This window comes from Myxine glutinosa, unplaced genomic scaffold (genome assembly GCF_964187855.1).
Source record: "Myxine glutinosa unplaced genomic scaffold, kmMyxGlut1.1 SCAFFOLD_636, whole genome shotgun sequence".
Taxonomy (NCBI): domain Eukaryota; kingdom Metazoa; phylum Chordata; class Myxini; order Myxiniformes; family Myxinidae; genus Myxine; species Myxine glutinosa.
The window spans coordinates 110,289-134,080 of NW_027616731.1; the positions used below are offsets into that span (position 1 = coordinate 110,289).

Consider the following 23,792-nt stretch of genomic DNA (forward strand, 5'->3'; position numbering starts at 1 on the left):
GCGAATCAGAACAACCCCCGGAAACCGAAGCGGATAAGTGTAAGCGGACTACCGAAAAATTAAAGCACATCGCGATTCGCCAAATCAGCTGTTAGCCTGAGCCGTTACTCTAGAATTGTGAATATTTATTTAAGTGAATAATAAGTGAAAACTGAATATTTTATTGGACGCTAGAGCGGCAATAACGTCAAGATGGAGAGATTTCTGACTCTCCAGCCCAGCGGCAGTGCCAGGGACAGGCACACGAGCGACGCAAACCAGCAGTCCCAGCACAGCGACATCCACAACCCGGCGGTCAACATGATGGGGGACGTGGAGGACAGTCAGGAGATCTGCGCCCTGACCCCTCAGCTCGCGCGCAGCGAGAGCAGGATGTCGCTGGACTCAATCGAGTCGGCTGAGATCAACGTGACAATGGACACAGACAATTCCTCAAGAAGGCCCACGAGGTGGAGGAGGAAGACGAGGACTAGTCAACAGACTGCTAGTCTGTTGACTAGTAGACTCTCTTGTCAAAGAAAGGACAGGCAAATTGATTTTTCTTTAATGTAACTTGCATATATTAAAATTATATTCAAATTAACTGTAGAGTAGAGTAGAGTCGAGTGGAAAACTTTATTTCAATACATTTTGAATAAATTTTATTAAAATAAAAATGTATATTTTTGATCTTAAAAGCTTTCTTTGTCTTTGTAGTAGTTAGAAATGGCTATTTAGGCTTAAAAAGCATTAAATTCCCTTCAGAAACGTCAAAAATCGCTTTAAAAACGTCGAAGCGCTTTAAAAAAATCGAATCGAAGCGGATAAGCGGTAAGCGGACTAAGATTTTCGGCCGCTGATGCGGATAAGCGAATCGGACTACACGGGCTGGCGGAGCGGATAAGCGGTAAGCGGACTTAAAATTTTCCGAATCGCGCCCACCTTTATTATCAGCACACAACTGTCAGTCATTTGCAAAGAAATTGAGGAAGTGGGTGCTCGTTTTTGGACCATGTTAGGATGAATGGAGTATGTTTGTGCCGAATGCCTTCACCCCCATTGGTTGGACAGCTCTCCCAACTGCACCCACAATCTACAATGGCAAAGGAATTGATGAAGTTGGAATCCTGATATCTCATCACATGGTATTTGGTATCCTGTCTATTTTGTACCTGCAGCAGTTGGATGCTGTATCTACTGCTGCTCTGGCTCTTTGTTTTCTCTTTCACTGAAAAATAAGCCATGGTGTAATGAAGGAAACTCTTCTGTATGACCGTTTCATCACCCCAACCTCTCTGTTCAGTCCACGGTCATCAGGAGAAGCCTTGGATCCACTTCACAGATTCTCTCTCGTCTTTCCACTCGCTACGTTCTTTCAGAGAATTCTTGCCTCTGCCATCGTTTTTCCTCTTCGCTGTCAATCTTTATTATATGTTCATGCTACCAGAGGCGTTTTTGTTTTCTTCATAGTGGATTGTCTTTTCCATGCTTTCTCCTTTTTCAAGTGTTTTCTTCTCTTGTTTGTCCTTTTCTAAACTGGCATCTCATCAAAACTGGTTGTTATTCTCACCTTTCAAAAAAAAAAGATCCTTTCATCACTTTTCAAGTTCATGTGCTCCACCTGATGTCATCCAGATTCTCCAGGAGCAGAATTGTTGTGTAAAACCTCTTTATCAAATTTCAGATAGTTCCCTTCACCAAGGAAAAGAGCGCCAGCAGGTAAAGTGAAATTATACAAGTTATAAGATAACACATATGAAGGATGTTGAAGGATTAGTTACAATCATTCTTTATCAACATGGCACGTCGTGCACCAATGTTAGTGATTGAAGTCTCACCATTACAGATGTTATTTTTCTCTATAACAATGGTTTTGATTTTTCACCGGCGAACTCATGATCCACAGTTACAGAATTGTTATAAATGCAGACAGATAATTATCTGAGATATAATTTTCATCTTAGTTTAATTTTAATGTCCAGTCTGTTAGACTTAGTTGGTGGACGTTAAAGTTCACATGGAGTCCTTTGAGTAGGTGAGAAAATGTCAAAATGCTGAACAAATTCCAAATTCCTCCATGAACTGTGGGTAGCTAAGGTTCTGGTTTTCTGGAGTACTCATTGACACCTGGTGAAACTCCTTGCTACCTCACGGTTTGCTTGCTCTTTGGTTCAACAGCTCCTAAACAATAAACACATTCACATTTATAGGTTTTCTGAATGTCCACTTTAAAGGACGTCATCGGTAATGAAGGGCAACCATAAACGTTTACCATTTACAGAACAGAAAAAACAGAAAAGACAGCCGTTTGTAAATTGAACTCCTTTATACAGCGCCTTCATAAAGTATTCACACCCCTCGACTATTTTTCACATTTTGTTGTGTTACAGCCTGAATATAAAATGCATTATAGTGAGATTTTTTTTGTCACTGATCTGGACATAATACCCCATAATGTCAAAGTGGAATATTTTATTTTTATTTTTTACATCATAATTTAAAATGAAATTGAGAAATATCAAATTTACATAAGTTATCAACCCCCTGGGTCAATACTTCGGAGTAAAGCACCTTTGGCAGCGATTAGAGCTTTGGGTCTTCTTGTGTTTGTCTATCAGCTTTGCACGTTTGAATTTGGGGAGTTTATCCCATTCATCCTTGCAGATTTGCTCAAGCTCTATCAACTTGGATGGGGAGCATCGGTGAACAGCAATCTGCAATTATTTCCACAGATTATCAATGGGAATGATGTCTGGGCTTTGGTTGGGTCACTCAAGGACTTTCTCATTCTTGTTCTAAGATCATTCCAGTGTTGCTTTGGCTGTATGCTTTGGGTCATTATCCTTGAGGAAGGTAAATCTTAGGTATTTTCCATTCTGAAGCAGTAGTCCTTGAGCCAACCGGCCATATTTTGAAGTGAATGCTCCGGCGGGGGGAGTAATTCTCATTATGATTTTCCATTAGACCAATGTCTCAAGTGTCAGAAAAGGTGTGATGGACATCTGAGAACGGTAGCTTAGTGCCCGGATGGACGCCATCTTTGAAACCACCCAGCTCGAAAATGCCCATTTGGTGGGGTACATTGTTGCACGTGTATCTGGACTTCTATACTAGCTATCGATGTGCGGTTGACGACTAAATATACGTCCGATGTGTACCGTCTAAATAAAAAATAATATGAAGCATTTTGTTTTAGATTAATTATTATAAAAATCAATTATCGAAAAAAAATCATATATTTTTCAATATTTTATTATTAGACTTGTACTTTTTTTAGTGAAACAACACTGGTATGATTTTCCAAATTATGCATTGTGCTACACGTTTATCTGTCTATAAAAATAACTCAAAAACTAAAACATATCATCCACCACGAGTTTACACAAAAAATATATGAAAAGGCATGCACTTTCCACAAACCGAAACGATGTCAGTTGGAATTTCCCGCCGATAATCAACCCACAGAACCCAGTGCCGAAAGTGACGTCTGTCTATTCTATATCTATATTCTATATTCTATATCTCAGTCTGAGATTTGTTGCGGTGACCTGATTAATTTCTGAGGGGGGGGGGGGGGGGGGTGGGTGGCTTAAGAACTAAAAGTGAACATGTTAGATGGTGCCACATACAACTCTATTATAGAGTTGTATTGTGGCGCCATCTAACATGTTCACTGACTTGGATGAGTATGTCTATGTAAGCTGGCGAGCTTTTCGGATATCGGAGTAATCTAACGTCAGTCTTTTTGTTCTTTCAGCTGAGATGGCCGGTGTCGAGGCGAAACGGGCGAAGATTGAACCTGAGTCCGGAACGTGCAACCTGTGCAGCAAGAAGTCGCCACTCTCTGAACTAAGCAAGGCAGCGGGCAACAGTTCTTGGAAGACATTGTGTGACGCAGCCGCAGTTAGAAACTTTTATCCAATTCTAAAGCTAGTCCAAGAAGGCGCAGTTGAACTTCCTAATATTCCAATATTATACCATAGGGCTTGTAGATCAGACTTCACTCACAAAAACCACCTAGCTACTTTGACCAATGCAGCTAGAAGTTCTTCAGTTGATACTGGCGATGCGGTGCGACGGCGATCATCACGGGAAGAGACAGGATCAACTTCAACGGTCTACGATGATAAATGCATTTTTTGCCAGCGTGCTTCAAAATTCATAAAAGGCAGTCGTACCCGTGAAACAGTTGTCTTGGCTGTTGAACTTCGAGCAGATAAGACAATAAGAGATGCTGCGACAGCTCGCAATGATGAGAGAGTTTTGGCATTGACTACACGAGATATGGTTGCAGCTGAGGCTCACTACCACTTCTCCTGCTATAGAAACTACACACGGCCCCAAAAACCTCAAGTAGAAACTGACATTGAAGATAATATCGAGAAAAAAGAAATGATACGATGTATATTCAATTTCATTCGCACTGACTTGTTCTTGAACCCGAGGATTGTTCCAATAGTTGATGTTGCAACAGATATCCTGTCTTCAGATACATTTTCAGTTGATGTTCGTGACTCCATCAAGAAGAATCTGCAGCGCACATTACAAAGAGAGTTTGGAGAATCGCTCATCTTCTTCAATGTGAAACACCGTGTATACTTGATGCCCGATAATCTGACAAAGCGAGAGATTGCTGCAGAGTGCGTAAACCTGAAAGCAGAAGTGAAAGCATTTGAACGAACGGACGGTGAAAGTAACATTGTGCGTGCAGCTACTTCACTGCGACACCAGATCAAAGATGCTCATTACAATGAACGTTGGCCGCCTCAGCCAGCAGAACTCACTTCAGATTACGTGAAGATACCAGATTCTCTTCGTGTATTTCTGCATACTTTGATTTGCGGGAGTGGGGGTAGCTCTGCGCGTGCCGACACACTGGTATGGTCGATGGCTCAAGATATCATCAATGCTGTACACCGGGGTACCATCAGAACATCGAAGCATGTCCTACTTCCGTGGGTCATGAAAACGCTCACCGGTAATACAGAGGTCATCAGAATATTGAATCGACTCGGGCACGGATGTTCGTACACAGTTCTGGAAGAAATCGAGACAGCGCTATGCATAGACAAATTAGCAAGTGTGGAGAAAGATACAGTACCACTTCCGTCACATGTGCACCCTTCGGTCCCGACTGTATTAGCATTCGATAACATCGACAGGCTAGAGGAATCGCTGAGTGGTGGCGGAACATCGCATCGCGTCAACGGTATCATCGTCCAACCGAAGTCGCAGTCGTGTTTGCCGCCCCAACCTCCATCGGCAGTATCCAAAGCAGATAAGAAGCGATCTATCCCGTCATCCAGCGATTTAGTTCCAATATACAGCGGTGGGAAACGAGAGGGCCCACCTGCAATCAAGCCTGCAGATCTTTCTGACACTCTTGCAGGCGCAACTGACACTCTTGCATCCCTTGCGCAGCGCCGAAATCACGTATGGATTATGACTCGCATGCTGGAACCATGCGACCAGACAATCAGTTCGTGGACTGGTTTCAACATCATGACTAGAGATCGTGTTCAGGTGACGGAAGATGTAGTTGGCTACCTGCCGACTATAAACGCGCCTGCCACAGATATGGCAACAGTGCAAGAAATCCTCAGAGAAGCTCTGAACATCATGTCATCACTTCAGCTTGAGCGTATACCGGTGGTGCTAGACCAGGCACTATTTGCTAAGGCGACCGAAATAGCATGGAAAGATGTCGATCGATATGGAAGAATCGTGCTCATGATGGGGAACTTCCATACCATCTGTAACTTCATGTCGAGCATTGGGAAAATGTTTGGAGATGCAGGCCTTCGGGATGTAGCTGTTGAGTCAGGAGTAATCGCTGAAGGTTCCATCAACAGGGTTCTGGAAGGCAAGCAATACAACCGTGCTGTGCGACTCCACAAGTTGATGTACGAGGCACTAATGCGCATCATTTGTAAGGGCTTCCAGGTGTGGATAGAAAGCAATCATCCTGACAAGGAACCCCAGATTCGAAGCACTGACCTCAAAATTCGCAGCATCAAGGAGGATGTTTGCCACGAGACTCTCGCTGCTGCTCTCGATGATGATTCATGTGTACAGAGCTTTGACATGTTCGCGAAATACCTACATTTTCTGCGAACCAAACATGGAGACCTGGCTCGCTTCTGGATGATGTATATTGATATGGTAGAGACCCTGCTGGGGTTGATTCGTGCGGATAGAGAAGGCGACTGGATGCTTCACTTGGCTTGTGTCAGAAGAGTGATCCCTTGGTGTTTCGCAATGAGCAAGGTGAACTATGCTAGAACAAGCTTGCGAAACACATGGAAGGTCTTGTGGAACCAGCCGAGAACGTTGACAAGCGAAGTGCAACAATAATTGATGCGATGGCTCTCATACAAAAGATGCATGGCGAGAACGACACGTTCGAAGAACTATCTGACCGCATCCTTGCTGCAGCGCTTCACGCTGGTCAAGGCAGTGAGCGCATCGATGTTGTCTTTGACACATACACAGAAGAATCCATCAAAGCAGCTGAGCGTGTGAACCGCGGTTCAAATGAAGGCATCAGTTTCAGCGAGATCAGACCCGCACACAAAATCATGAACTGGCGGCGTCTCCTTGCTTGCAGCCAGACAAAGGAGAAACTGGTTGTGTTTCTGGCGGAGTCGTGGAAACATGAAACAAATCGCGAAAAGCTAGGCAACAGAACACTGTATGTCACCTGTGGTGAAAAATGTCTGGTACTGACCCGCGATAGGTGGAAGTTGGTGCAAGCACTCGAATGTAGCCACGAGGAAGCAGACACGCGTATGTTTCTCCACGCAAAGCACGCCGCTACCCACTACAAGACGATCATCTTAGTGGCAGATGACACCGACGTTCTGATCATCAGTCTTCATCTCAGCAGAACCATCGATAGTCAGCTCTTCATCAGACGAGGAACAAAGGTTCGAGTCAGAATGATCGACGTTGGAAAGTTGGCTGCGGTATTGGGGTCTGGAGTTTGCAGTGCATTGCCAGGGCTTCATGCATGGAGCGGGTGTGACACTGTGAGTGCTCTGGCTAGCCAAGGAAAGATAAAGGCTTTGAAGCTTGTGCAAGCGAATGAGCTGTATCTTCAAGCATTCACAGATCTGGGATCTTCGTGGAATGTACCAACAGACGTCTTCAATAGCATTCAGGCCTTCACGTGTCAGCTGTACGCCAAGAACACGAAGATCGTCGGTGTTAATTCGCTCCGTTATCACATGTTCTGTGCAAAGAAGGGCCAGATCGAATCTGGACAATTGCCGCCTAGTGAAGACTCCTTGATGCAGCATACGCTTAGGGCCAACTATCAGGCGGCTATCTGGCGACGCAGCCTTGAAAACCTACCAGACGTCCCAACACCATCAGCAGGACATGGTTGGGAACTCGATGATGGCGGTTCGCTCACAATCCAATGGATGGCGGGTCTACCAGCTCCAGATGTCGTCTTGAATCTCATCTCATGCACATGCAGAAGGACGTGTCGACCGTCAGATTGCTCCTGCATACTGAATGGGTTGAAGTGCACTGTTGTGTGTCAGCTGCAGGGATGCTCCAACATGGTGCAGGATGATGCTATCGTGGCTCAGGATGCCAATGACTCTGATGGCGACTCTGATGATTAACTTTGTGTGCACTGTATATTGTATAGCATATGTTGTTCTCTATTATAATGCAGGCCAAATTGCCTGAAAATCTTTATAGACAGATAAACGGTTTAGCAAAATGTATAATTTGGAAGATCATACCGGTGTTATTTGACTAAAACATGACATGTTCAATGATACCTCCGCTTGCTTATTAGGAATATACATCGTATGGTGTTAAAATCAGCTCCATACGTCTTTCCAAACTCTAGTAATGAATAATTAATATAATTGGCGGCCATTTTGAAATCCAAGATGGCCACCAAAGTGCAGATTTCCTATGTAACAATTTCCGCCTGCTTATTAGATATCGTATGGTGTTAAAATCCTCTCCGTACGACATTCCTAACTTGCGTTATCGTCAGAATAGATAATGCCAGCGGCGGCCTAAGTCATTTTATGCCTCTTTACATTTATTTGTTGTAAACTCGTGGTGGATGATATATTTTAGTTTTTGAGTTATTTTTATAGACAGATAAACGGTGTAGCACAATGCATAATTTGGAAAATCATACCAGTGTTGTTTCACTAAAAAAAGTACAAGTCTAATAATAAAATATTGAAAAATATATGATTTTTTTTCGATAATTGATTTTTATAATAATTAATCTAAAACAAAATGCTTCATATTATTTTTTATTTAGACGGTACACATCGGACGTATATTTAGTCGTCAACCGCACATCGATAGCTAGTATAGAAGTCCAGATACACGTGCAACAATGTACCCCACCAAATGGGCATTTTCGAGCTGGGTGGTTTCAAAGATGGCGTCCATCCGGGCACTAAGCTACCGTTCTCAGATGTCCATCACACCTTTTCTGACACTTGAGACATTGGTCTAATGGAAAATCATAATGAGAATTACTCCCCCCGCCGGAGCATTACTTTTGGTCTGGCTCAAGGACTACAGGTGACCCTGAAGGATTCACCGGTATTTGGCTCCATTCATTGTTCCCTCTATCCTTAAGTGTCTCCTATTCCCTGCCACTGAAAAGCATCCCATAGCATGATGCTGCCACCAGCATGCTTCATAGTAGGGATGGTGTTAATTGGGTGATGAGCTGTGCTCGGTTTCCACCAGACATTGCGCTTTGCATTCAGGCCAAAGAGTTCAATTTTCTTCTCATCAGACGACAAAATCTCTTGCCTCATGTTCTCAGACTCTTTCACGTGCCTTTTTGCAAACTCCAGGCATGCCGTCATGTGCCTTTTTCTCAGGAATGGCTTCGTCTGGGCACTCTCCCTGAAAGATTAGATTTGTGAAGTGCTGCAGAGACTGTTGTCCTTCCGGCAGCTTCTCCCATCTCAGCCAAGGAACTCTGGAGTTCTGTCAGGGTGGTAATTGGTTTCTTGGTCACCTACCTGACCAAGGCCCTTCTTGTCCGGTTGCTCAGTTTGGTCAGATTGCCAGTTAAAGGAAGTCTGGGTAGTCCATATTTTTCCATTTCGTAATGATGGAGCTCACTGTGCTCTTGGGAAATTTCAACTCTCTTGGAATTGTTTTATACTCTTCCCCAGATCAATGTCGCCTCACAATTCTTTCTCGTTCTATGGAGAGTTCCTTGGACTACATGGTCGAGTTTCGGCTCTGACATGCACTGTCAACTGTGGGACCAAATACAGAAAGGTGTGTTTCTTTCTAAATTATGTCCAATCAATTGAATTGGCCACAGGTGGACTCCAATAAAGTCGTAAAGAGCTGTCAAGGATGACCAAAGGAAATTGGTTGCACCTGAGCTCAATTTGGAAAGTCTTATCAAAGAGCTTGAATTTTCATAGACTCAAAATATTTCAGCTTTTCATTTTTAATTATTGATTTTTAAAATCTCCAAAAAAAAAATCCACTTTGACATTATGGGGTATTTTGTGTGGATCAGTGGGGGAGAAAAAACTCGATTTAAACCATTGAAAATTCAGGCTGTAACACAACAAAATGTGAAAAAGTCAAGGGGTGTGAATACTTTCTGAAGGCACTGTATGTCCTCTCACAATATCTCAACGATGATACAACTCGCACGTCAATTTTCTCACCAAATGCTGCTCTCAAATATTCATGTTCCACATGAAAAGATGAAGAAGATGAAGAAAGGCGTGTTGTTCCGTTTAACATTTTAATGAATACAATAGGTGATCAAATATAGCAATTCATTAATGAATTTACTCAAAAGAACATTTTACAAAATATAATCTGATTTAAAACCTGTTATGACAATTTTAGTGATTCATGTGAAAAGTTATTTCATGAAAGAAGTTTAATATTCACACAAAGGTTTGTTCCAAAGCAAAAAGATTACCTGCATGGGTTGTTCTTGTTGTTGTTCTGTGCAATGTTGTATCTGTTTTTTTCCGACAAAGAAACAACATTACAATTAGAAATGGTTTGTTCCACATTTTTTTACGGATTGTTCCGGACATACTTATTCCAATGATTCTACACACACCAAGCATTTCTCAAACTCGTGTGATATGCAGTTACTTGTGGAGCAAATTGTACAACTTACATCAAATTTTCATTGCATTTTTCTTCATTACATCGAGTTCTTTGTGGAAATGAAAAAGTTATTTTTTTCGACAAAGCAGTTTGCAGATATTTTGTTTATTATTTTGAAATATGCATTTTTACGAATATGGAAAGATAAGAAAAAGTAAGTAGACCCTTGGCTCTAATAGGTGGTATTGCCCCCTTTGGCAGAAACAACCTCAAGTAGGCATTTCTTATAACTGTCTACCACTCTCTGACATCGTCTGGGAGAATTTTTTGGCGCCCACTCCTCCATGCAGAATTCTTTCAGCTGCGCGATGTTTGAGGGGTTTCTTGCATGCACAGCTCGTTTCAAATCCCCCCACAACATCTCGATGGGATTTAGATCCGGGCTTTGACTTGGCCATTCCAGAACCCACCATTTCTTTCTTTTCAGCAATTCCTTGGTGGATTTATTGGTATGTTTAGGGTCATTGTCATGTTGCAAGGTCCACCTTCGGTTGAGCTTTCACTTCTCTGACAGATGGCATCACATTATCCTCAAGCACCCTGTGGTATAATGAAGAATTCATAGGGGATTATATGATGGTGAGCTGCCCAGGTCCTGATGCAGCAAAGCTGCCCCAAACCATAATATTTCCACCACCATGCTTTACAGTTGGTATCAGGTTCTTGTGGTCAAATGCTGTCTTTGGTTTTCGCCAAACATGTCTTCTGGTACTGTGGCCAAATAGCTCTACTGTTGACTCATCTGTCCAGAGCACATTGTTCCAGAAGTGCTGGTCTTTGCCTAGGTGTTCATTGGCAAACTTTAGTCTTGCCCTGATGTTCTTTCTGGACAGCAAAGGTTTCCTCCTGGCACACCTCCCATGTAGATCAAATTTGTGCAGCCTCTTTCTAATGGTAGACTCATGCACTTTGACAGCAACAGTGGCAAGAGTTACCTGTAGGTCCCATGATGACATTCTGGCGTTCTTAGAGACTTCTTTCAGCATCTTGTGGTCTGCTCTCGGGCTGAACTTGCTGGGGCGGCCTGGCCTGAAAAAGTTGGCAGTTGTTTGGAATCTTCTCCACTTGGAGTTGATCTTCGGGACAGTCGAATGATTGATTTCAAATTGTTTGGAGATCTTTTTAAATCCCTTTCCAGACTCGTAGGCATCTATAACCTTCTTTCTGAAGGCCTCAGAGAGCTCTTTTGATCTAGGCATGGTAATGCCGCACACTTCAACAACAAATAGCAAACCAAACTAAATGTCTGAGGTTTAAATAAGACAGGTTCCTCCAAGATCCTCTCTAACGATGTTCTTATCATTTGCACCTGAGCTGGTGCACCTGATTCTAATTTTAGGTATTTGAAGTAGTGATAAATGTAGGGGTGTACTTACTTTTTCCACATGCAAAATTTGCATTTATGTCTATTTAAATTATACAATGGACTACAAAATGTAAATGTTTCATGATATTTGTTATATTATATCACCTTTATCTATCAATATTGTTGAAATGAAGATCAAATAGCTGTATGTTGAAATATGTTGAAAAAGTCAAAACTTTCCATGGGGTGTACTTAATTTTTCACGTGACTGTATATAAAAGAAAGTTTTTGTTTGTTTGTCTGCGCAAGCTAATCTCCTGAATGGTGAAAGATAGGAATAAACCGCTGAAACAAAAAATGTTGGGACGGGCCCCGGGAAGGTTTTGGGCTAGTTGGCGAGGCCGGTCGAGGCCGCCTCGGCCGGCTGGGCCCATTTCGCAATTAAAAGCTGAGCTAAATTATAGCAGTCAATCTTTTTAGGCCGCGAGTAAAAGCTGAATTATTGTAGTAAATTCATTCAAAAATAACCAAAAAGGTCGGGACGGGCCCCGGGAAGGTTATACGCTAGGTGGTGAGGCCGGGCGAGGCCGCCTCGGCCGGGCTGGGCCCATTTCACAATTAAAAGCTGAGCTGAATTAAAGTAGTCAATCTTCTATGGCCGCGAATAAAAGCTGAATTATGGTAGTAAATTCATTCAAAAAGAACCCGGGCAACGCCGGGTGCATTCGGCTCGTATTCGATATATTAAAGTTCCGGCAGTTTTGTGTCACGCTACATCATTACATCTGTTTTCAACTAAAGTATCAAACAAGCCCGGCCAAACCGCTGTTCGTCTTTCGGTCTTGTTTTTCCTTCCCCAACCACTCCGCCCCTCACCCCCCCCCCTCCAAATAACATGAGTCATGTACCGACATGTCCGTTTTCTTAACTCCCTCTCCCTCCCACCCAAAGAAATATCATGACACGGGTCATGTATCAACATGTCACCTACACACTCAATAGGCCTATTAAAAATACAATCTACAGTTCTGAACAAATATAAATGTATGGCAAAATACAAAAAGCTACACACCACATGCATAAATGATTGGGTATACCATCTTTCCATATAGATCTAGAGTAAACGTTTCACATATTTGCATATGTGGGACGTGAACTCACCAGCACTGTTTGGTATTGCTGCTGCATGGCCTCTCCCTGGTCCAACTCCCCACCAGCGAAATCGGAGAAAATATCACATTGCAAGCAAGCGTCGCCAATCAAGAACTGTTGTCGCATACCATTGACTTCAGGACTTTGGTCCCTGTCCGAATTTGCAAACAGATGAAAACCATCTTCAAAAATGAAGCAAAATCATGAAATGTCTGATTTAAATGTCTCGGGCCCATGATAAAAAGAAAGCGGCTCCACATCTGGCACGCAATTTGTTAGTTTTTTAAACCAGTCGTATTTTGCATCATTGTAATCGGAAGCGTTCACTGAATTTTACTGCAGCAGCTGTGATGGAAGGTACGTGCACAGACATGTACATAGATCAGTTTTGCTTGCATATCGCGCATGCGATATGTGAGGACTGTGAACGGAAAGCGACAGAGCAGCTATCAGCGCTGCGGCTCGGTAGAAGCTATAAAAACTCAGTATCGACATAAGACTCAACGAATGGTGCAAGAGTTGCACAAGAGTTCAATGAATTGATTCCACCAACGAATGGTGCAACGAATGGAACACGAAGACATGGATTTCTTTCTCGATGTTAAACAAAATAAGAAAAAGGAGCGGCTTCAAAAAGGGAAGTGGGCAGGGACAATTAAATGCAATGTTTTCTTATTTGGCCTAATTAAACCCTCAAGCATTTTCTTAAATGTAATCGTTGCAGATTTTACGGTTACATTTTTGAGACGCTATTTGGCCTGGACAATGGAAATTTTTAGAATTTTTTTAAACTTCACGAGACTACATTTGTGTTCAATAAATAAATAACTATATTGTATATGTATAAATATATGTGTGTGTATACATACACACATACATGCACATAACATATACTGTATTAAAGCGCGGCGTTATGCGCGCTGCTTGTGAGCAAGGAGGAAGCGGACAAGCGGTAACATATAAACGTCTTTATTGTAAGACTGCACTGTAACACTGTACTGTTCCGGGCTGGGCGCCCGGTGTATATCATGAGGCCACGCCTACCCCTGGTGCGTGGCCACCGCCCACTTGGTGCGTGGAATGATGTCACCACGCCAGTGGGCTTTTGTGTCCGCCACACGCGCCCCCCCAGAATTCCCGCGCACCTGGAGGGCCAGTTTGCGGGGCAGACGAATGACCCGGCCGAAGCGCCCCCTGGCGATCGGCGGCGTCCGGGGTGCAGGGATACCAGGTGGGATGCCCCTGGCTGCCCCTGGGATGGGTGCAGGACCGGGGGGCGCCGTGGCGGCGGGGCTGGGCGGTGCCGGGGGTCCGCCCGCAGGAGGGCGGCCCCGACGTGGGGGTCGGGCCACTGGCGGTGGATGGTCCACATCGAGGTGGGCCGGCTTGAGGCGGTCTACCGAAACGCGGTCAGGAGTACCGCCGATGTCCAGGGTGAAGTGCTTCGCCCCGGTCTCCAGCACGTGGAAAGGCCCGTCGTACGGGGGCCGCAGTGGTGTCCGATGGGCATCGTGGCGGACGAAGACGTACTCCGCCGTGCGAAGCTCCGGGGCGACGTGCGTCGGTGGGTGCCCGTGGCATGCCGTTGGCACCGGGGCGAACCTCTGGGCGGTCTCTTGCAGAGCGGAGCGCTGCTGTGCCGCGGACCATGGTGCCGTGGAGTCGGGGAGGAACTCGCCCGGCACCCGCAGCGGTTGCCCGAAGACCAACTCCGCCGCGGATGCGCGCAGGTCCTCCTTGGGCGCCGTCCGGAGGCCCAGCAGGACCCAGGGGAGCCTGTCGACCCAGCCGCCGTCGCGGAGGGTGGCCCGGAGCGCGGCCTTCAATGAGCGGTGAAATCGCTCACACAGGCCGTTAGCCTGGGGGTGGTAGGCCGTGGTTCGGTGCAGCCGGACCCCGAGCCCCTGCGCAACCGCCCCCCAGAGCTCCGAGGTGAACTGGGGGCCGCGGTCGGATGAGATGTCTGAGGGGGCGCCGAACCGGGCGACCCAAGTGGCGATGAAAGCCTGCGCGACATCGGCCGCCGTTGTCGACGCCAAGGGCACGGCCTCCGGCCACCGGGTGGTGCGGTCCACCATGGTGAGAACATAGGTGAAACCCCGCGAGGGGGGCAGAAGTCCCACCAGGTCCACGTGGACGTGGTCAAACCGGCGTTCCGGCACCGTGAACGGGGCCAACGGGGCCTGGGTGTGCCGGTGCACCTTGGCGCGCCGGCACGCGAGGCACGTCCTGGCCCAGCCGCGGACGGCCTTCCGGAGGCCATGCCAGACGAACTTGTCGGCGATCAGCCTTTGGGAGGCCCTCGCGCCCGGGTGGGACAGGCCGTGGATGGCGTCAAACACCTGGCGCTGCCAGCCCGCGGGCACAATGGGGCGAGGACGCCCGAGGGAGACGTCGCACAAGAGGGCCGCGCCCGCGCCGTCGAACGGCACCTCGGTGATGCGGAGGCCCGTGACGGTGGTCCACAAGGCCTGGACGTCGGGGTCAGCGACCTGGTCCGCTGCCATCCGGGCATAGTCGATGCCGAGGTGGACTGCGTGGGCGACGGCCCGGGAAAGGCAATCCGCCACCGGGTTGTCCTTCCCCGCGACGTGCTGGATGTCCGTCGTGTACTCGGACACGGCCGAGAGGTGACGCTGCTGCCGGGCCGACCACGGCTCGGTGACCTTGCCCATCGCGAAGATCAGCGGCTTGTGGTCGACGAAGGCAGTGAACGCCCGGCCCTCGAGCAGATGGCGGAAGTGCCTGACCGCCAAGTGAAGTCCGAGCAACTCGCGGTCGAAGGTACTGTAACGGCGTTCGGGCGGGCGAAGCTGCCGGCTAAAGAACGCCAGCGGTTGCCAAGCTCCACGCACCCATTGCTCGTGCACCGCGCCCACCGCGTAGTCCGAGGCATCGGTGGTGAGGGCGATCGGTGCATCGGGCGCCGGGTGCGCGAGCATGGTGGCGTTAGCCAAGGCGAGCTTCGCGCCCGTGAACGCCGTGTCCATCTGCTCGGTCCAGGTAACGTCGCCTTTGCCCGGCTTACCTCGGAGAGCTTCGTGCAGGGGGCGCAGGAGCTGGGCGATACGGGGCAGGAACCGATGGTAAAAGTTCACCATGCCCAGGAACTCCTGCAGCCCTCTGATCGTGCGGGGGCGCGGAAACCCCTTCACCGCCTCCACCTTGGCCGGCAGGGGGACGGCGCCGTGCCTGGTGACACGGTGCCCCAGAAAATCGATTGTGGCGGCGCCGAACCAGCACTTTGCGGGGTTCACAATCAGGCCATGCTGGCCCAGGCGTTCGAAGAGCGTGCGGAGGTGGCGTAGGTGCTCTTCGCGGGACGCGCTGGCGACGAGGATATCGTCCAGGTAGACGTAGACAAAATCCAAGTCACGCGGGACGCTGTCCATCAGTCGCTGGAACGCCTGAGCCGCATTCTTCAGACCGAAGGGCATGCGCAGGAACTCGAAGAGTCCGAATGGCGTGATGACCGCCGTCTTCGGGACGTCCTCCGGCCTGACGGGGACCTGATGGTAGCCGCGTATGAGGTCCACCTTCGAGAAGAAGGACCTGCCCGCCAAACGGGCGGAAAAGTCCTGAATGTGGGGGACGGGGTAGCGGTCGGGAGTCGTGGCGTCATTGAGACGGTGATAGTCCCCGCACGGTCGCCATCCCCCGCCGGGCTTCGGCACGATGTGCAGTGGCGACGCCCAAGCGCTCACTGAGTGCCGAACGATGCCGAGTCGCTCCAGGGTAGCGAACTCCGCTTTTGCCACCGCCAGCTTCGTCGGCTCGAGGCGGCGTGCCCGGGCGTAGACCGGTGGCCCGACGGTGGGGATGTGATGGGCCACCCCGTGCTTGACGGCCCCCGCCGAGAAGGTGGGCCGCGTGAGGGCCGGGAAGCCGGCGAGGAGGCGGGTGAATGCGTACGCTGCCGGAAGCGTACAGACCAACGTGGCCGGAACCGAATCGTTCGGCAAGCCGCTTGGCAAGCCGCTCGTTGAGCTGGGCAACGCACAAGCGAGCGAGCTGAACGTCTCGGCCTGGACAAGCCGTCTGCGCTTGACGTCGACCAGGAGCCCATTAGCGCACAGGAAGTCCGCGCCAAGCAGTGCCATGGGCACGTCGGCAGTGACGAACGTCCATCGGAAAACCTGCCCTCCAAACCGCAGAGAGAGGCAGCGTTTTCCGTACGTACGGATGGGCGTCCCGTTTGCGGCAAGCAGCGCGGGGCCCCCACCCGCGGCGTGCTTGTCTGACGTGCCGGCGGGAATGACACTCACCTGCGCTCCCGTGTCGCACAGGTAACGGCGCCCGGAGAAGGTGTCCGATATGAACAGCAGGCTGCTCGAACGGCCGGCGCTCATCGCCACAATTGAGCGCCGGCCCGGGCATTTCCCGACCCGTTGAAGGAGCACGGCGGATGACACCGCCGAGCTTCGTGGCCGAACTTGGCGTGGAACCAGCACCAGGTGGTGGAGCTGGAGGAGCGCGGCTGGCTCCGCCAGGCCGGTGGAGTCGACGGGTTTCCCCGCGGTGGCGGTTTTCGCCGCGGTGGTGGGCGGGGCGTGGTGGCGTTCACGAGGTGCGTATCAGCATGCTGTTGAACCTCAGCGTGCTGTAGAAGATGATGCTGTGGAACGTCAGCGTCGAAGGCCGTGACGGCCACACCAACGCTCGCCCACGTGTCCGAAGCGGCGAAGTACTTGTCCGCCTCGGCCGCCAATGCTCGGGGTTCCGTTAGCCCGGTCCCGGCCAACGCGAGGCGAACCTGCGCTGGAAGTTGGCGACGGAAAAGCGCCCGGAATAGCGAACCGGGGGCCTCGTCGCCCAACAGGGACAGCATCTGGTCCATTCGGACCGACGGGCGCATCTCACCGAGCTCGGGGAGATCCAGGAGGCGGTCGGCACGTGCGTCGTCCGTGAGGCCGAACGTGGCTAGGAGTAGCCGCTTGAGTGTCTCGTACTTGTGGCCATCCGGTGGGTGGCGAAGGACGGACACAACTCGAGCGGCCGTGCCGGGCCCGAGGGAGGCGACGACATGGCAGTAGCGCAGGTCGTCGTTGGTGAGGCGCCGAAGCTGAAACTGGGCTTCGGCTTGAACGAACCAGACCTCGGCCTGGGCCTCCCAAAATTCGGGAAGTTTAATCGCCATTGCCATGGCGTCGTGTTCGGAAGGATCGCTACGGCAGATCCAACGTCGAGGGTCACCAGTAAAGCGTGGCGTTACGCGCGCTGCTTGTGAGCAAGGAGGAAGCGGACAAGCGGTAACATATAAACGTCTTTATTGTAAGACTGCACTGTAACACTGTACTGTTCCGGGCTGGGCGCCCGGTGTATATCATGAGGCCACGCCTACCCCTGGTGCGTGGCCACCGCCCACTTGGTGCGTGGAATGATGTCACCACGCCAGTGGGCTTTTGTGTCCGCCACAGTATATTATATAATCTGTTGCGATATATACTGTACATATATAATCTGTTACGACAACTGGAGTGGTGTCTGTTAACTATATTTTGTGGAAAAGGTTTTTCAATCACAATAGACTGAAGAGAAGCAAATAATAATATCTGCAGGGATTCTTGTCGTTGTTGTTCCGTCGGCAAATCCAAAATCTGTTTTTTCAAAAAGCAAAGAAAAGATATTTATACAATGTTCGGGCTTTGTTGATTTTTCCTGATGTACTTCTGATTCCACACAGCCATACATTTCTCAAACTTTTCTGATATGGAAGGGATGTTACTTCTGGTGCATATGGCACAAATTCTTGTTCTTCTGCATATCTTCTGAAGTGCATGGTTGAGGGGTACTAGGATCATCGGCGGAGGGCGCGGCTGTGCCGCTGATGCAGTGCCCTCTGCTAGTTAGTGCAGGAATTTGTAATTTGGTCATGGTGCCGGCGATAGCTCGCCTGTTCTTCACAATGGACACCATGGGATTTTTGATGTCCACCAACAAATGCCGACAGACTCCCTTTTAACGTCCATTTGTGGGACGACACATTGATAAATCACCCAGTCCTTGAAACACCAGCATCATCGTTTATAGGTGAGTCGAGATTCAAACCTGGATTAAACAGCTTAATTAGAGGTGAGTGTCCGTACATCTCGGTCAACCCATTGCACAACTGATGTCAGATTTTTATCACATTTGTATTCAATACATCGAGTCTGCCAAAGCAAATTAATGTTGTTTTCGAAACCGTAATAGAAAGAAAAACATCTTTGTTCTTCCCGACATCTTTTTTCTTTTTTCCTTTCACACTTCTTTCTGTACGTTTTCACGTTTCTCTTTATTCATTCTAATTCTTGCTTTTTATTTTATTTAATCTATTTTACTCTTTATCTCTCTCTTATCTATCTGTCTCAGGAGAAGTGAATTATTGCAGAAATTTTTCTGAAAGGCTCATTTGGCTGCACCTGGATGGGTTAGAGCCTGGAGGGTTCACGTGGCTGGCAGCACGGCCAATGCTAGAGAATCGACGACGCTGAGCATACAACCTATGTGAGGCACTCACCAGAGAGGGGTATGCCGATGAGCCAAGGCCAGCAGTCCGAAGAGAAGGGAGCTGTTCTGCGTCTTCTCAATTCGAGGCAAATGGTGCGCGGTACGAGCCAGCACAATTAAGTGCAAGCCAGTACAAGCAGAAAGAATGCAAAGAGGTGACCATAATATGCCCTCCTGTGCCACTCCAATGGATGGGCCACCCTAAACCTCTACCTCCCCCACCTTTGTCACTCTATGGTTTGTCTTGCGTGTTCCTGGCTGGATTCACATCATAACATTAGTCTTAGGTTCAGCGTCATTTTTGTCCTCTTTTAGCTAAGTGTGTTGTTTATGCCTCCGCCGACGAAGTCGCCAGAGGCATTATGTTTTCAGGTTGTCCGTCCATCCGTCTGTCCGTGATAGGTTTTCGTTGACGTGATAACTTGACAACGGCTAAAGTGAACTTAGTCAAACTAGGCACAGGTATGTATAATTAGGTAAAACTGAAATGATTAGATTTTGGGGTCACAAGGTCAAAGGTCAGAGGTCATGTTAGGTAAAAAAAATATTGTTACCGCGATAACTTGTTAATCAGTGATGGGATTCTGACCAAATTTGGTGCACTTATGTAGAATGATGTAAAGATGAACTGATTAGATGTTGGGGTCAAGATGTCAAAGGTCAAAGTCTGTAATAGGTCTCTAACTTGAGAATGGCTAAAGTGATATAATTCAACCTTGGTACAGGTATGCATAATATTGTAAAGATTGAGCAATTAGATTTTGGGGTCAAAGGTCAAATCTCTAATATGTCTTTAACTTGAGAACGGCCAAAGTGATCAAATTCAAACGTGGTACAGGTATGTATAATATTGTAAAGATTAAGTGATTCGATTTTGGGGTCATAGGTCAAAGGTCAAAATATGTAATAGGTCTATAACTTGAGATTGGCCAGAGGGATCTATTACAAACTTGGTACAGATATGTATAATGATGTAAAGATTAACTGCTTAGATTTTGGGGGTCCCGAGGTCAATGGCCAAAGGTCAGTGGGCATGTCAGGTAAAAATGTGAGAACTTGTAAACAGCTGAAGGGATTTAAATTAAAACTTGGTGCAGGTATGTATAATGATTTAACATGAACTGATTAAATGTTGGGGTCAATAGGTCAAAGGGCAGAGGTCATGTCAGGTAAAAATGTGCTAACTTGGGCACACCTGAATGGATTTGAATCAAACTGATACAAGTATTATAATGATGTAATAATGTGGGCAGAGGCATATCAGTCGACGTCGTGACGTTGAAGAGTGTTGTTCTAGTTAATCTTTATTTAATGTGTCTTTACATCATTTACATAATATGTCTCTTTGCTAAACTTAAATTCAATCCCTTGTACTTTCTAATTCACTTGGCTTTGCATTTTCAACAACAAACGGTGCTCCTGGATGAGGAAATTACTGAGAGAAGAGTAAGTGTACCAATAATCTTGGTGCACAACCTAAATTAATTAATAATAATAATAATAATAATAATAATGCATTTATTTTATATAGCGCTTTTCAGGAAGCCCAAAGACGCTTTGACAGAGTGCAAAACATAACGCATAGCAAAACATAAAGACAATTGCAAAAAAAGAAGAATCAATAGGGAAATATTCAAAGCACAAAGGAGGGAGAAGGAGAGGAGATAGTCAGGGGTTAGATGCTGTGGGTTAAATGTTGAATGCAGTGTTGAACAGGTGGGTCTTGAGTGATGTTTTGAATGTGGTGAGTGAGGAGGAGTCTCTGATGGTGTGAGGTAGCGAGTTCCAGAGGGTGGGAGCAGCGATGGAGAAGGCCCTGTCCCCCCAGGATCTAAATTTGGTCCGGATGGGGGGGGTCAGGAGGTTGGTACCAGCAGAGCGGAGGTTGCGGGTGGGAGTGTGTCTGGAGAGGAGGTCAGCCAGGTAGGATGGGGCCAGGTTATGGAGGGCTTTGTAGGTCAAGAGGAGGATTTTGTACTGGATTCTCTGGGAGATGGGGAGCCAGTGAAGCTTGTAAAGGACGGGGGTGATGTGGTCACGGGTCCGGGAATGGGTGAGTAGACGGGCAGCGGAGTTCTGAATGTATTGGAGTTTATTGGTGATTGTTGAGGGTGAACCATAAAGGAGGCTATTGCAGTAGTCCAGACGGGAAGTGATGAAGGCGTGGATGAGGGTTTCTGCAGCCACAGAGGAGAGGGATGGACGGAGACGGGCGATGTTTTTCAGGTGGAAGAAGGCTGTCTTTGTGATCTGTTTAGTGTATTTGTCGAAGGAGAGGGTTTGGTCAAAGATGATGCCAAGATTCCGGATGTGAGGGGAGGTGGACACTGGGAAACCGTCGATGTTGAGGGCAAAGTTATGGGTGGACTTGGTGAGCGTTTTTGGGCCAATGATGATTATTTCAGATTTATCACAGTTAAGTTTGAGGAAGTTGATTTGAAGCCAGGATTTTATTTCAGTGATGCAGTTTGTCAGGATAGAGTGGGTGGCGGTGGAGATGGACTTGGTGGAGATGAAAAGCTGGATGTCATCGGCGAAGCAGTGGAATTGGAGACCATGACGGCGGATTAAGTGACCGAGGGGGGACAGGTAAAGGATAAAGAGGAGGGGGCCAAGAACTGAACCTTGGGGGACACCTTGGGGGAGGGGAGCAGTGGGGGATTTGCAGTTATTGATGGAGATGAACTGACGTCTGTCAGAGAGGTATGATTTAATCCAAGAGAGGGCAGTGCCGGTAATGTTAAAGGTGGTTTCAAGTCGGGTGAGGAGGATGGTGTGATCGATGGTGTCAAAGGCAGCGCTGAGGTCGAGGAGGATGAGAATGTTGAGGTTGCCAGCATCAGAGGAGAGGAGAAGGTCGTTGGTGATTTTGAGGAGAGCAGTTTCAGTACTGTGGTTGGACCGGAATCCGGATTGGAATGTTTCATACAGGTTATTGGCAGAGAGGTGATGCTTGAGTTGAGTGGCTACAGCGCGTTCCAAAACCTTTGACAGAAAGGGTAGGTTGGAGATGGGTCTGAAGTTATTTAGGGTGTCAGGGTTTAGTCCAGGTTTTTTCAGAATGGGGGTAACAGCAGCAATTTTGAGGGATGGTGGGACGATGCCTGTAGACAGGGAGGAGTTTATTGTTGCAATGATAAGTGGAGAAAGAGCAGGAAGGGAGGCCTTGACAAAGCTGGAGGGGATGGGGTCAAGAGTGCAGGTGGCAGTTTTCATTCCGATGAGGAGTTCAGAGAGGTCAGTAGGGGAGACTGGGGAGAATTGAGACAGGGGATGGCAGGATAAGGGGGGGCAGGTGGTTTGAGGGGGAGCGGGTGCGGCGGTGGTCAAGCTGTTGTAGATGTTTTCAATTTTGCGTTGGAAGAATGAAAGGAAGGAGATGCAGTTGTCTATTGTGAATGACTGGGTGGTGGTGTTCAGGGGGCTGAGGAGTTTGTTTATTGTAGAGAAGAGTGCTTTTGGGTTTCCGGAGCCAGAGTGGATAATTTGAGAGTAGTAGGCGGAGCGGGCGCGGGAGAGGGCATCTTTATAGTGTTGTATGTGGTCCTTGTAGGCCTGGGAGTGAACTGTGAGACCTGTTTTATTGCGGAGTCTTTCAAGTTGGCGAGCACGAGTTTTCATTAGGCGGAGCTCAGGGGTAAACCAGGGAGCAGAATGGGTGAAAGAAACTGTTTTGGTTTTTATAGGCGCAATTTGGTCAAGGCAGGAAGAGAGAGTGTGGTTGTAGTAGTCAGTGAGGTCAGAAGGGGTGTGGAGGTCAACGAAGGGAGAAGTGGACATTTTTTCAGAGAGGGTCGATGAGAATGAGGCAGGTGAAAAAGCGTTTAGCTTACGGAAGTTGATAGTGCGATAATGCCTTGGTGCTGGGGTGGGGATGTTGATGGTCAGAGTGATGGCTAGGTGGTCAGAGAGAGTGAGGTCGGAGCCAGAGAGATGGTGCAAAATTAGTCCAGTAGAGCAGACAAGGTCCAAAATGTGACCACGGTTATGGGTAGGAAAGTTGACATGTTGAGTGAGGTTAAAGCAGGTGAGTAAATCAGTGAAGTCAGTGGTTAGCGTGGAGTCAGTGGAGTCCATGTGGATATTGAAATCACCAAGGAGGAGGATTGAGGGGGAGAGGGAACATAGCTGGGTCAGAAAGTAGGAGAAGTCAGACAGGAATGATGGGTGTGGTTTGGGAGGGCGGTAGACAACAGCCATGACTGACTGTGTGTGACCAGAGAGTTTAAAAGCCAGGTGTTCAAATGATGGATAATACAATTAATAGTTAATACAATTAATAGTTAATACCTCCATAATGGAGCTTACCATGAGCATGCAGTAATGCAACCTTCACATACACGGATTATTCTTACGAGTCCTTACGGATCGCCAACTCGTAGTCAATCGCAAGCATCCGTAAATAACTCGCTGGTATCCGTAGATAACTCGTCACAACTCGCAACAACTTTTGACATGTCAAAAATCATCTTCCGTTATTTACGGATGCTTGCGATTGACTATGAGTTGGCGATCCGTAAGGACTCGTAAGAATAATCCGTGTATGTGAAGGCACCCTAACGCCACAAAGCGTCTTGTAGTATTAATCGCCGGTGAGATGAGGTCCGATCCCTTGGGACAAGACCAATTTTGTTACAGTATGAAGAGGATCTGACATAGATTATTGATCAGCTTGGTGGGAAAGATTATAATCAATAATTTATTGATCAACCTGGTCAAA

General features: G+C 47.6%; 1 protein-coding gene across 1 annotated transcript in view; it reads right to left on the reverse strand.

The window, feature by feature from the left end:
- The window catches only part of LOC144889062 (scavenger receptor cysteine-rich domain-containing protein DMBT1-like), a 129,990-nt gene that overhangs the window by 102,292 nt on the left and 3,906 nt on the right, over nt 1-23,792 (reverse strand). Inside the window, exon 3 of the mRNA XM_078768875.1 lies at nt 9,929-9,970. Within this exon, the coding sequence (XP_078625001.1) occupies nt 9,929-9,970 (42 nt within the window). The remainder of the gene's footprint in view (nt 1-9,928; nt 9,971-23,792) is intronic.